Source organism: Anastrepha obliqua, chromosome 1 (genome assembly GCF_027943255.1).
Source record: "Anastrepha obliqua isolate idAnaObli1 chromosome 1, idAnaObli1_1.0, whole genome shotgun sequence".
NCBI lineage: Eukaryota > Metazoa > Arthropoda > Insecta > Diptera > Tephritidae > Anastrepha > Anastrepha obliqua.
Window position 1 is genome coordinate 109,750,596 of NC_072892.1, and position 14,951 is coordinate 109,765,546.

Sequence of the window (14,951 nt, forward strand, 5' to 3'; positions counted from 1 at the left end):
CGGATCAAGCGTAATACAGTTTTGAATGAGATACAAAAATAATGAGTTTCTTTTCACTACATCTTATTCTTGAATAGTTGTTATGAAGAAATCAACTCTGCGTGAGCGGACTTTACTTCTATCCGCATACATTGAAAAGTGTTTTTTCGATCAACATCAAATCTTCGCAAGTACTTTTTTGATCAACTCGTCAAGAATTTACTTATAAACTTTTTTTCTATAATAAATTTATTATTATATTTTATTCATTATTATTATAATATTTATTCATTACACTCTTCATCGTGTGCTGTTAATATAACCAAATCTAAAAGACAGCAACTTTTGCTATCCTTCAATCTTTCACTCGCTATTTTAATTATTACATGAATAATATCAGAAGATTCTCGGCGTTGATATTTATTTAAGTCCGTCTCAATAAACGCTAAATGCTTGCGGTTATATCTTTTCAGGGAATATCTGCCATGTACTTGGAAAACCTCTTTCATGCTGCATTGCGATTACTATCTACATATAATTACAAGTATCTGCTGTTCTCAATTGCGACCTCATTAACCGACATTTCTCTGTCGAATTGCAGTTATTTCCTATTGATGTGGCAATACAATAAACCACCTTTTTCGCTAATCTTTACTATGAATGTAGCGGCAGTGATTACGCATATCTATATACATATATATATGTATGTATGTAATATGCAAGATGTGCTACAAGAATTTCCTGCAATGCCACGGGAATGCTGCAAACAACCACGATAGCAAAGAGAGCATAAATATTCGCATGGAATAGTGGAGTGAAGTCGTGGCCGCGAAAATTTGCCAACATTGCATATGTATGTAAACATAAAAAAGCTGCAGGCCAACAACAGCCAAAACCAGCGAACAATCCACACACACATACATGCACGCACATACATGCAAAGAACTATGCATTTCGCATTTGTACAATGAGCGTCGAAAGAGAGTTAGCATCCACGAGGTTTACATTTTCGTAAGATTGAGATTTCGTGATAATTTTATCGATCCTAATTACACAAATGGAAAAAAATATTCAAGGGTCAAGGGTTCCTAAGAAATCTGAAGCGCATTCTTCGAAATGTCGCAAGGGAACTCGACAGGAAAGTGCCGAACGAATTCCATCTTCTCCTCTCCAGTCCCAGCCAATATTTTTGGCGGTACTTCCAACCTGTCGATTTTAAGAACAAAGTGAATAGGATAACAATTGGTTCATCAGGCTTAGCTCTATCTTCCCATAAAACGAAATTTATCATCGCAGTTGCCGGTAAACATTACCCGATGACATTAGATAAGGTCAGAGTATTCAGATCGCCAGTCTGCGTAGATCTCGACTTAAAAACGTGCAAAATCATAACAAAACACAACTACTAAATATATATACACACATATAATATATATCTTGATGTTGTTCCACAAATGCAGCTTGAAACTGACTCCGAACGGAAGATTTTTCTCATAACAGAAATACACTCGGAAGTTTACTATTGCCTTCTGAGGGGCGACCGCTACTGAAAAAAACTTTTTCTTCATTTTGGTGTTTCACCGAGACTCGAACCTACGTTCTCTCTGAATTCCGAATGGTAGTCACGCACCAACCCACTCGGCTACGGTGGCCGCTACTAACTACTTCAGTTATTTTTGAGCTGTCTGAGAAGAGACACGGTAATAGGTGGTTCATGTCGTGCGGAGAACCTTTACATATGTCGAGTATGTTGGGGTCGATTCTGGATAGGCGGAAATTTAACCTACTGCATTACGCGTCTTCGTCTGCGATGGGCAGCCGGTGTTACGTACCGAAATGACTCGGATTTTTTCGCGACCACGGGCTGCCACTCCAATGAACTAGCCACGTGTAGTGAGCTGAACTTCGTCTATTATTGAATCGACGTCCTCCCCTAAGCCTACCATAAGCCACGCTATACTTGTGATACCATATTTTATTAACGATGGCCTTTAGTTAAGTTACCCTCAGGAGCTATATAATCTGAGCTGCCGTTCACTCCTCGCATATTACCGCGGCCAACTGTTTGTTGTTTTAATTGTCCTGTTACGCTTAGACTTGAGTACTGATTTTTTAACGCGTGACATGTAATGTGTCTTTGTTGTTTGAAGTTTATGATGCATAGTTGTTGTTTAGTTTCTTTTGCAATTTTTTAACATTGAATAAATGTACAGCTTTGTGTTATCAGAATGAATTTTTCTTATATTTTCTGCTTCTGAGAGCAAAATCATTTAGATGTTAACCCACTTTTGACGCCCATAGTACATCATTAGCATATAACACGCAGAACAACAACGCCAACAACAACGACAGCGAAAGCCACTCATCCAAACTTATTCAAATTTCATTATGACTTTCTACAGATTTCAATAAAATCAAAAATTTTCACTTTTCGCATTTTTTGCAAAACAGCTCCCACTCCCGGCGCTGCCACCCCATCACTTTTACGTGCACGCATTCTGTACTTAGCGAAATTGCTTAGAAGTTTAGAAGTGGTGATGCATGCGGATGGTTGTTGTTCTTGTTGATTTTTATACCCACGCACTTGTGCAGAAAAGGGTATTAAAATCTGGTTCCTATAACTGTTGTAAGAGTAAAAAGGAATCGAGATGAATATTGACTTCCCTCAGAATGCCTAGACGAGTGGATTTTATTTGTTCGTCCTTCCGTCTGTCTTCCCGTGCGCATGATATTTCCAGCAAAAATTAATATATCTTAAAGGTAAAGGTAGGCTGGTATTAAAAATGGACGAAATCGGTCAAGAACCACCTCCCAACGGTATTTCTCACATCATTTCTCTGCCATAAATTAAAAACAAAAAACTACTCGAGTTTGGTAAAGTTGAAATACTCAACAAACAAAAAGTTTTGATGAAAGAAAAATGTGTGAAATGTAAAGAGGTAGGCGTGGCACCTCTTAAGGGGGTAGTATGGTATTTTTTTTCATTTTTTTTTTTGTTTTTTTAAATTATTCTGTAACATCTTAAGATTATTGTGTGAAAGTTTGAAGTGCATTAGAGTAAAATTGACAAAGACACAAAGGATTAAGTATCTACCTCTCCAACCGGATTTCACGCTGCCGAAAATCTTTAAACGCGTTTTTCTCACACTTGCCTTTTTTACGGTCGGTGTCCACTGTAGATTCATTTCTACTGCACCGATTCTTTTCAAATTTGGTTTTTTTTGTTTCTTTACTTTATTCACGAGGTAATGTCGTCGAGTTTTTTTTTTTTTTTTAAATTTTGTCATATTTTAAAACAACAAAGTTTTCAAGTTTTTTTTCTGAAAAATCGGTGTTTTGACTTCAAAGCGCTTTAAAAAATTAAAAAAAAAAAAAAAAAAAATTCGACGTTGTTACCTGCGAAACTTTATTAGCTGATGAAATCAATTTGGTTTTTTGATTTTAGTTGATCCAGTAATGAGTTCTGAGGGACACCGCAATAAAACTTTTTTATGAGACGTCCGCGAAGATTCGCTGCCACCAACTCATTTCTTCATAAAAATCAATGAAAATTTCACACAATATTCTTTAAATATGACTTTATAATGAAGTAATTTTAAAATTTTGAATAAATCAACTGTGTCGACAAAAAAAATTTCGAAAAATATGCTTGTTTTACACCGAATTAACCATACTACCCCCTTAATAAAACTCGTCAAACTTGGTATACGTATTACCGCCACCTCCTTTAGATACGATTTTATTATATATTTATTAAGGTCGGAGATTGGATAAAAACCACGCCTACTCCTTATATGGCACCCCCGAATTTCTTTCCGTCCCACTGATACTACAAACTATCCCTCTAATTGTTTATTAGTTTGTTTGATGACAAAAATTAACACCCAGCCCAAATTTAATTTTCGTAGAGAGTGTGCGAGTATGTAAAAATTCAGTCCCGCCCGAATGTAGCACTTCCTTACTTGTTTTTTTTTATTTATTTTGTTCCGTACGTTGAGATATGCTTTTATGTGTGATCGTATGAGTATGTGTGTGTGTGTGTGTGCATGTGGAAGAACTTAGCCGAAATAAGTGTGGCACAAAGCTAATAATGAAGTTTTCAAGTTATGCAAAAGTTTTCACAACCAATTTTCAACAAAAGCAATAAATAAACAAACAACAAAATTTTATTTTATCAACTCGTCATCCACTTCATTTTTTTATTATTTTATTTTTATGTGTTTACTTTCTTGCGCACTGCTTTTAGCGAGACCAAAAGGCGAAAATTGAGTTATTGATTTGCGAAGCAAATAAACAAAAAAATAGCAAACAGATAAATAAAAACAAAGCAGCACTGGTATTGTGCTTCAGAGTGAAACAGGCATAAATTTTAATGTATTTTGAAGTGTCGGAAAAATGTTAAGTGAAATATTTATGATCTATTAATGTTGTAGTTAGCGTCCTTGGAAGAGGATATATAATAAAAATTGCTGCATTAATGGAAATAAGTTAAATTTGAGATTCATAAATCACAACTAACTATGTAGCTAATATTCTTGTTGTTTTTTTTTATTCTGCAAATAATTTTTTACTCACTTATTTAGTCTATGATTTTAGATTTGAATGGGATCGCTGAGCTTACCTGCAATTAGAGAAAGAAAGCAATGAGAGCTAAATAGCAAATTTGATAAAATTAACATTAAATTAATATAAAAAATAATAACTAAAAAATAGAGATAATTTATAACAAACAAATGAAATTATAAACTATTTTATAGATTAAATATCTATATAAAAAAATTAACTGGGATAATAATCAGTCTTTGCTGCAATCGTAATTACCCGAGGTTCTAAATAAGTAAAATTCCCCAAAAGGTCAACTTTATTGCTGTTAGGCAGAGTGGAGGGATCACATTTGCATGTTTATGTTTATGTAATTATGGGTAAACATTTTAAACACATCAGAGGAAAACTGGGCGAGTTGCAGAACTATTACTGGCATAATTAACCCAGCCATTTGACTCATAGTTTTTAATAGATTTCTGTGGTTTTTCCATATTCGCAACGGTTGACGCTTCTGTAATTACGTGTAAAAATTTTAAACAAATCAAAGGAAAACTGAGCGAGTTACAGAACTTTTACTCACAGAATTTAGCCAGGGCAACTTTTAAACTAGTGAGCCTGTATGTTCATTTGACTGACTTTTTTAACCCATTTTTGTGGTTTTTCCATATTCAGAAGGGTTAACGCTTCTGTAATTATGTGTCAAAATTTCAAGCCGACTCCGAACGGCAGATATTTTTATGAGGAGCTTTTTCATGGCATAAATACACTCGGAGGTTTGCCATTGCCTACCGAGCGGCGACCGCCATTAGAAAAATGTTTTTCTTAATTTTGGTGGTTCACTGAGATTCGAACCTACGTTCTCTCTGTGAATTCCGAATGGTAGTCACGCACCAGCCCATTCGGCTACGGTGATATTTTGCTAAACGGAGGTCAACTAATTACTAAATAAATTTGAAGTCATTCAAAAATCGTGCTTTGTTTTTTTGTTTCTGTTGGGTTTTTTTTTCATATAAAGCACCTGCTCGGAAGTCTTTTATGTGTAGTCTTTTATGTGTAAATGCTCGATATCTTAGCGAAGAATAAATTGTCAAAAATCAAAGAGAATCTTCAGCCACTCAAATTAAGTTGTCTATATAACGCACATAGGCCAGTTAGAGGCCTCTTGTGAAACCAACTGAATTATCCTATCTTTACTCTACTTGGTGCTTTGCAAATCATTATGTGGAATTTAAAAAACTGGCTATGCTGACTGGTTTAAGATTCTTAACCTCCGCAATGTTGTCCAGAAAAGCGAGACCGAGCAATCTCAACCGTCCTCTACACAGAGCCATGCATCCGCATAGAAGATGTTCGACTACCTCTTCCATATCTTGACAACTTCAACAATAGTCATTTATGGTGCCCCTAATCTACTTGTATGTCTTCTTATTAGACAGTGTTCAGATAGGAAACCTTCTACATACGATTCTTAGAACCTTCCTACGAAAACTAAGTACTCTTAGATACCAGGCCAGAACTCCGTTGATCATAACTGCTCTGATAATAGCTGTATATAGCCAGTTCTTTGAAACCTTTAGTTAAAGGATTTTTGTTTTAGAAGAAATCCATAACATGAAAAAAACTTGGTAATTCGTCGCGCTACCGTTACTTTGAATACAGTTTTATAACATAAAGAGAGAAAGAATTCCTATTCACAATATTGGTTTGATTTGAATTTCAAAAATAAACTCGAACACGGGAGAACCTGCATAAGCAGTTTTAAGAAAATAGATTCTAAGTAATTCATTTGATGTGTGGCGCCTTTCGTTGAACTCGGCCAAAATCGCGTAATAGGTGACAATCAAGAAGGGGAAGTACGCAGCTAAAACAAATCGACTTGATTCGCCGATTCAGTCATTAGCGCTACGTAATCTGCATTCGCTTTTAAAACACACACAACTACATATACAGGTAAGCAGGATAATTTTATACAAAAAAACATACAAAAATAAAAAAAAAAACATTTAAGTGCCACACGTCTTTTGATACACTCATTTGGACTTAACGTTATTAGTCAATGATTAAATAAACAATAAACCTGAGAGAAATAAGTCTCCTGGTAAAATTCTAATACCTGACAGCAAATTCAATATTTCAATTAAGTGTCGATTTTGGCAGGTTTTTACGAGAAAACACAAATAAACAATTACTTGAATTTTTTTAACGCAAAAATAAAAAAAATACAGACAGATTGCCACATAATAAAAGGCATACATTCAACATAATGCCAATTCTATAAGTATCATTGAATGGTTTGGTTGACAACATTTTAGGGTTCCTTCGTGCGATAATTGCACCCCCATTTCTTACGTACATATAAACACTTCCGTTTGCATGCACGCATTTGTCAATCACTTTAATTTTTAGCACCCACGTATTTCAGAATCACGGAGTTATCGCAAGGAAATGAGGTCTGCCGCCACTCATTATGTCATCCGTCGATCGTCTAAAAAGTAAACTTTACCCACACATCATGCATACCAACATTTAGACGGTTCCTTGTTAAATTTCAATCAATCTCACCCCTAAGCTGAAATTTTTGGTGGCGGTTTTGTTTGGCTCGAAAAACGTTAAGACACAATTTATGCCAGCGCGTGGGTGTTTAATTAACCACCACCGCCAACTGCTAACTACTGCGGATTGTAAACAGCGGTAAATAAATTTATTATCGCACATGCACAGGTGATATTACATCATTCGAATTTTAAACAAAGCGTCATCGTTTCAAATTAAAACCAAAAAAGAGCTAAAACCTTGTGATTATATAAACAAAAAATGAAAAAAAAAAACACGAACACACAGGATAAATCACCATGGTAAGGGTTGCATATCCACAAATTTAATAAACAATGAAGGTGTTGCTAAACTAATATTTTGAGATATTAAACGAAGAAATTCTTGTACACTAAATCCTAGTAAATACCATTTTATTCTTTCTAAACCCGTCCCACAAGCGACAGGGCAGGAGCTTTCTTTTAATCGTAAAGGCGCCAAGAAGCAGCACTTAATAAAGTAACAAGTGAGCAAATTATAAAGAAAAACGAATCAGCAAAAACTGGCAAAGAACGCAATTAAAAAGAGAAATTTTATAATGCACACACAAACACACACACACACACAAGGACAAGGTAAAACGGAAGCAATCCGTTGGCTGCCAAGAAGTAGAATATCATAGCTAATTTTAATTATGCCCAGCGTGAAAAGAATATATTTTGACACGAGGTTTTAAGCAAAGGCGGCGTTCGTGTGCCGTCGTCGAAAGCTGCTCTGGTCAACGCAACAAGGAAGACTTAGTTCACTTAGAACTTTGTTAGCTTTAATCAACGCAAATGCCAGCAAGGAAAAAATTTGACAAAACAAAAGGCGCATTTTTTATGACAGCGTAACTACTACCGTTACTCGGATGCAGGCAGGATTGGATTTTAATATGAATATTTACAGCGCCGCACTTCTACACTTTGACACGCACTAATTTGAGGCAATGCTAAGCATAACTTTTCACATAAAGTTAACAAAACTCTATGCAAAGTAATGGAGTGGAATGAAAAATACAAATATTTTAATATTTAAAAGCTTTCGAAGATACAGAATATTTATTTCGATGATGTCTTACAAAAAATGTACTATAAGGTTGCCTGTTTTTTGGGTTTTTGCGATCCCGGATTTGCCGGAAGCTCGTTCTGACAGACCTGAGATGCCGGGACTAATCCCAAAAATTGTAACATATGCTTCGTAGAAAATAACAATCCCGGGATATTTGCCTACAAGCCTACGCGAGACGCAAAAACAAAAACCGAAGTCCCGTGGCCATGGGATTCCATAATTCACAGTCTTATTGTCACCGGAGTAGCTCACAATTTACATTTCTTTTGTCCGATTATCTCCCGAGGTTTCTTTCCATGGGACCTTGCATGATATTTCGTGCATTTTTTACCTGGAGCAAATGCACGATATCGTCACAGAAACAATTCTCAAAAATCAACAAAAATTTTTAACCCATTTCAAACTTGCTTTTTATTGTACTAAAATATAATGGGTTTTAAAACTTTGGAGAACACATTAATTCTGATTGAAAAGTTAGAAAGTTTCCCTAATTTTTGTAAATTTGTATAAAGTCTGAAACGTCAAAATATTGTGTCTATTACTCTGTCCGTGACCATACGTATATATAAAGGGTGGTTAAGTTTCAGGGGCCGTTGCTGATTTGGAATAAAATACAATTCTTCTAGGAAATTATTGTCATTCCTTTTTATTATGATAATATTGGTATGGCTCAATTTCATATGGAACAAAATATCGGCCAAATAGTCGCCGCGGCCTTGGTGGCACACATTCGATGGTCCAAATTTTCGATGACGCTGAGGCATAATTGAGGTTCTATGCCGTTAATGTGCCGAATTATCTCATCCTTTAGCTCTTGAATTGTTGCTGGCTTATCGACGTACACCTTTTCTTTCAAATAACCCCAAAGAAAGAAGTCCAACGGTGTCGTTAACGTTTAGGTGTGGTTCACATTCAACATCGGCTCTGGAAATTTAACCACCCTTTATTTATATATGCAGCCGCACAACCAGACAATGTTTTTTTATTTTGTTAAACGACAAAAACGTTCGATGTGCTTGCTGTCAACTAATAAATAAGTTCCCTACCCCAACAACAACGTTAAGCTAACTGAAAACAAAATATCTTCATTTGTTAATTTTCCTTATTCTTACCTATTGCGACCCTATTCTGCCGGAATTCGAGCGGATATCAGAAAAAAAATGCTATTTACCACAAAGTCAAATGCCTGTGGTTTTCTATAAATATTTAGCACCGCCACGTATTTAGGTTTTTGAGAAACAAAATTTTTACTTTTCATGATTTCTGATACTCGTATGTTGTGCGGCAAATGAAAGATATGATATTGAATTTCACATGTTTTCATGATGGTGCCATTACTTTTCTGTACTAATGACACTTTTTTTGCATTCAAACATCTTTCACATCGGCCTGCCATACAATAAATAGTTTTTTTTTTTTGTTTTTTGTTGTCTGCCATCAGTCTCCACCTTTATTGACAGTGAAACTGAAATACATTTCAGCGATTGAATTTCAAACATTCTTATTATGAGTATAATGGTTTTGTGCGTGCTCTCTGGTTTTTTTCCTGTAGCACTGCCCTTGATGATGACATCAGCTTGGGGCATTAGTGAGTACAGTGGGATGGTGCTGATGAAAATTTTAAAACGAGTCTGAATGGAAGAAAATAAAATTGCGTGAGCTGAATGTTCTGCGGATCACTTGTAGCAAAGATTTTTAAATATAATATTAAATAGTTGGCGGTTATTATTAAATAATAATAAATAGTTTAATTTATTAAGTTTAGTTCGTAGTTATTGCCGTTATATTTGCATTAAAATACTAGCAAAAGTTGCTTTTAATAGGCGTCGTTGGGTGGCAGGCAGTAGAACGGAACCCCCAGTTATATGTCTGACTTAAAAAAACCTTTTAAAGAACGCAGGTGGTTCCTGCAGTTAAATTTTTTCCTTGAAAAAGCTTTTAAAAAGTTCAGTTGCTTCTCGGAAGCAGCGCAGATTTGAATGATCTTCTGGCGAAATGAGTTGACTTATTGCGATTATGTTTCTCTATCTCATACTCCATTCTAAAGTAAGTGTAAACGGGCGGAAATATTCAGTGTAATATTCTTAAGTTGTCACATTCGGATAAAGGAGAGAAGGAAAATTTTGCTCAAGAGATGATTGCCCTCAAAATTAGCTGATAACTCAAAGTGATATTAATATGAAACGCGTGAGCGAGACAAAGCTTGGTACCTACTCGTAGGTAATTTTGAAATATTTTGGATCGCTTTTCTCAGCGTTGAGCGGAGTGGCAAACACCATTAATTAACCCCACAGCAAAAACTGCACTGTCATGGATCACACGCCACAGGAGATATACTAGGCTTAAACCTTAAAATTGAAATTTGAAAAGGTCGAGCCAAGGAGCACCAGGAGATTTGGTGGCTCCTAAAACACTCAGGCTAAAAAGCACATTGTATTTAAAGCTCTGGAAAGACGGTAGATAGTCAGGGAGGGAAGGAGAAAAGTATCAGAGAAAGCGATAGGAAAGAATAGAGACAGAGATAGAGATAGTTAGTCCTGTGATAATTTTCCAGATTATTTGGCAAATCTGTAAATATCCTCCAGTTTTAGAGAACGAATATTACTCATTCTCATGACATTGGAACCCAAAACTCGTAGCCGTGCTCTAGCAAAGGCAGGACATTCACAGAGAAAGTGCTCAGTGCTATCCGCCTCCTCCAATCACGACAAGCACATTGGGTTCTCAATGATTCTAATGGTGGTCATATGCTGACCCCATGGGTTATGTCCTGTGATGATACCGACCATCAACCGAACGCCTTTCCTTCTAAGTTTTAGTAGAAATGTTGACAGTTCTATATTCGGACTTGTCACAAAACACTTTGCCTAAACCTTAATCAGTTGATTAAAAGCAGGTGAAGAAGATTCTTAGAGAAATATAAATTGTTAAAAAATATTGCGTGCGTTCGTTTTATGGAGGAAATGCGCAACGCCGTCAGGAAAAACAATTTCCAAAATTCAACGATAACTTTGAGCTACTTTGAACTTGCACTTTTTATAGGAAAATTTAATGCGCTATAAAACTGCGTGCCCATTTTTATTTTTTTATTCTAATTCAAAAGTTAGAAATTTTGACTTTTTTTATATAAATCTTGTACAAAAAATTTGGTTATATGATATTTGTCGTAGAATGAATTAAATATTTTTAAAATTCAAAAATTAATGAAAATTAAAACGGCAAAGTAGTCAATAAAATTGGTCAAAATATCGCGTTACCAATTAAGCACACACAACTGACATCTTTTGCTGTGCAATCGTGAGGTGGTGCCAAATCTCGCTACAATCCCCTTCAATGTCGCAGTGATCGGGAACCCATGTTACATTTGGGCGAAATGACTCAGTCATCTCTTTAAAAAATATGCGTATTTTTTATGGCTAATATGGAGCTTGTCGACTGCTTTGTTCGGGATTTTATCGCCGAATGTATTTGATGTCATCTACCGATGCTGCAGCACACTATAACGGTGTCCGGACCTTAAGCTGCAATTAATGGAGCCGTAACTACCTATATGCGTAATCATGCCATAACCATAAACAGCTGATATTGAATATTGATAATGACAACATTTGCATTTTGTCATAAAAATAAGAATAATTTTCCATAAAGTCAATTAGTTTTTCGCCATTAATTTCTAATGTTCAAATTTTTATCGCAAATATCAAAATAAATGTAAAACACTACAATAGCTGAAGAGCCGAAGGCTAGCAGCAATCCCGATGTATTCGAAATGAAACATGGATGGACCCCACCAGATCGGCAATTTCTAGTTTCTTGAGGATAGAATTTTCGCCTACATTGTGGTTGTAATTAAAGGCGGGAACATACTAAATATGTCAGACAAAATTGTAATCCCTGTTTTTTACGATCTTCAGATGCGGTTAATTTTAATTGTGAATATAGCCGCCGATATGAAAATACGCTACCTCATGAAAGAAGAGTCTTCACCCAGATTTCATATCCGATTCGAGCTGTTTTAGAACTTAATAAAGATACTCATAAATTAACTGCGCACTTTCAACTCCGGCAGCCTTCTTGCCGTCGGTATACCCTACTGTGCATAGCACATCGACAGAAATGGTGAGTGATACCTTCACGTGCGTATGGTGAAGTTATAAAGCAGAAAAAAAAGGCAAAATTCGATACATTGGTTAGTACCATTACGACTAAGGTGGAAAGTTGAGGAAGGCTGCAAAAAAATATGTGTGTTTTATGGGCCTAATGCAGTATTCAATGTCTCTGGTAGGATTGGGGTACAATTTTCCCAAAATCACTTTCCCAAAAAAATTTTTTCCCAAATTTTTTTTTCCCAAAAAATAATTTTCCCAATGCCATTTTTCCCAAACTAAAAATTTCCCAATAAATTTTCCCATAAAATATTTTTTCCCAAATTTTTTTTTCCCAAAAAATAATTTTCCCAATGCCATTTTTCCCAAACTAAAAATTTCCCAATAAATTTTCCCATAAAATATTTTTCCCAAAATATCGTTCGTCTGTAAAATATCGCATATACATTTGCAATGAATGGGCGAGTACATTTTTTATTATTTGAAACAAGATTTCAGTTTATTTCTGAATTTGTATGTATACAATCACATGCGAATATAGTATCCTAGAGTTTTCAAGTATGTGACAATATCATTGTTATCAACATATTCGTGATATTTCGAAACAATGTTAAATATTCTCTGTTCATGTTTCAACCTCTTGGAATCTTTATTTTTCTTAACTTGCTGTCCTGATTGCAATTGTCGCATCATTATTTCTGTGTCCGATTGCTCTTTCTGCAACTCGGAAAGAAAAATGTAGAAGCTGGGGTGATCTTTCCCTATAACAACTTGAAGCCTGTTGTGCCATCCTTCGGATATATTATTCGTTCTCGCAGTTTGTTGAATGACTGCATCATATTGACACCACAAATCTGGAGCATAGCGAGGATGCACCTGTTTACGTCGGCCTTTTGCAGGTTTTCCTCGGACGTACGTAGCGTCAAAGTATTTTGAAATTGGTCGCATTTCCTCCGGTATTTCATTTTTTAAGGTTTCGAATTCTCGGGCGATGTTTTGATGTGGGACGAAAGCAAGGGCACATATCATATGAGTGGCTACTTTGACCGATCGATCTTCAGGATCGCAATTTTCTGAAGTCCTTCACTTTGGATATGGCGGTACATGTTTTGACAGAGGTGGAAAAAACAGCAGCGTGCCTTGTCTTCGCCCATTACGATTTTTACAGCATTAATGATAGCCAACTCAAAATCTGTCATCACTTTAATCGGAAGAGAAATATCGATACCTAGACGTTCTGCCTCTTGCAAAACAACCGAGAATACTTTTTCGTATACTTTCTGCTCTTTGTTTTCTAATAATGCGTAGACAAAAGGTAAACCAATAGTTTGTGGTTTTCCTCTTGAATCCGGTTGTGTAACTGCTCCGAGAATTGCGAAAACTTGGAAAAATATACTTGGCGCAGTTTTAAATGTTACGTCGGCAAACCACAATATGCTCCTGAATAATTGCCTTAAATTTTCAGGCGTCGCGAACACGAGTATTCTCCCAAATTCTGAGTCTTCGTCATTTTCATAGGAGTCGTAAATTAGAAATTTATCTCCATTCAATGAATTTTGATAAAAGCCTGGAATATCCTGCAATTCTCTCAGCGTTCGCGGGTTCGAGGGAAAATCTTTTAATCTTTCACGACTAAGACTTTTTCGGGAATTAATTCTGTTTGGCATTTCCGCTAATACCGCTAAAAGAGAGAGTTATCATATTTTGTAATTATGAATCGAATGCAATTTCGTTTTTTTGTTTTTACCTGGTGAAACGTTTCGCAATTCAGTTCGTAATATTTGAGCTGGAGGAGCTTCAGGATTTTCTGTAGCTTTACGTTTGATCCTATTCATGACTCTTAACGCTTCGACTTCTTCGGGGTTTGGTGCATGAAGGATGTGTTTCGATTCATCAAGTCCCTTCAGAACTCTGATATTGTGTGGTCCTCCGTATGTTGTCACTCTAGCATTACACTCAGGTTTTCTTCGGCAATTCCAATACGCAGTTTCTCCTATTCTACCTGAGTGTTTGTAGTACAAATATCCGTTAATGTGCAAAAGAAATGATTTTTTGCATTCAATTAATTCCGCCATAATTAGAAATTTTGACTTTAGGCAGCAAATTTTGGCTCATGAAATTTTGACACGAAAAGAATGACGTGAAAAAACTTGTTTATATGAGTGAAGTTGGATACATTCGTTACCTTGTCTTTTTATCCGAATTGAAAAATGTATATTGAAAAACTTTTTCGAATCTTTTTCGATTACTTAAGTATAAGATTTTTGATTATTATATACACTCATATTGTCGGAATCGTCGAAAAATGTCAAATAGTAGAATAATAAAAATTAATTTCAGTAGTATTTGTTCGGGAAAGCTATCTATTGGAAAAAAGTTATTTTGGGAAAACATGCATTCGGGAAAAAACAATAAAGCGGGAAAAAATATTTTTGGGAAAAAAAATATTGGGAAATTTTTTTTTTGGGAAAAAAAATTTTGGGAACAAATTTTTTTGGGAAATTTATTTTGGGAAAAATGACCCCCCACCCTCTGGTAGGTCAATCATCATAAATGTTAAAAAAAATTATGATAATCATTGAAAAACTATGTACAATTTTTTACTTCACCTAATACTCACTTGATAGACAGTTAACTGTAAACGAATATAATTGAGCTTTGCGCAATTTATTTGAAAGG

At 35.5% G+C, this 14,951-nt stretch overlaps 1 protein-coding gene across 1 annotated transcript; it reads right to left on the reverse strand.

The window, feature by feature from the left end:
- Positions 1-4,919: 4,919 nt before the first annotated feature.
- On the reverse strand, positions 4,920-14,573 carry LOC129236462 (uncharacterized). Its single transcript, XM_054870871.1, has 3 exons — positions 14,020-14,573; positions 13,669-13,953; positions 4,920-5,035 (listed from the first exon to the last, which is right to left on the reverse strand). The coding sequence occupies exons 1-3, from the start codon at positions 14,345-14,347 to the stop codon at positions 4,920-4,922; spliced, it is 729 nt and encodes a 242-aa protein (XP_054726846.1). The 5' UTR covers positions 14,348-14,573.
- Between the last annotated feature and the right edge of the window lie 378 nt (positions 14,574-14,951).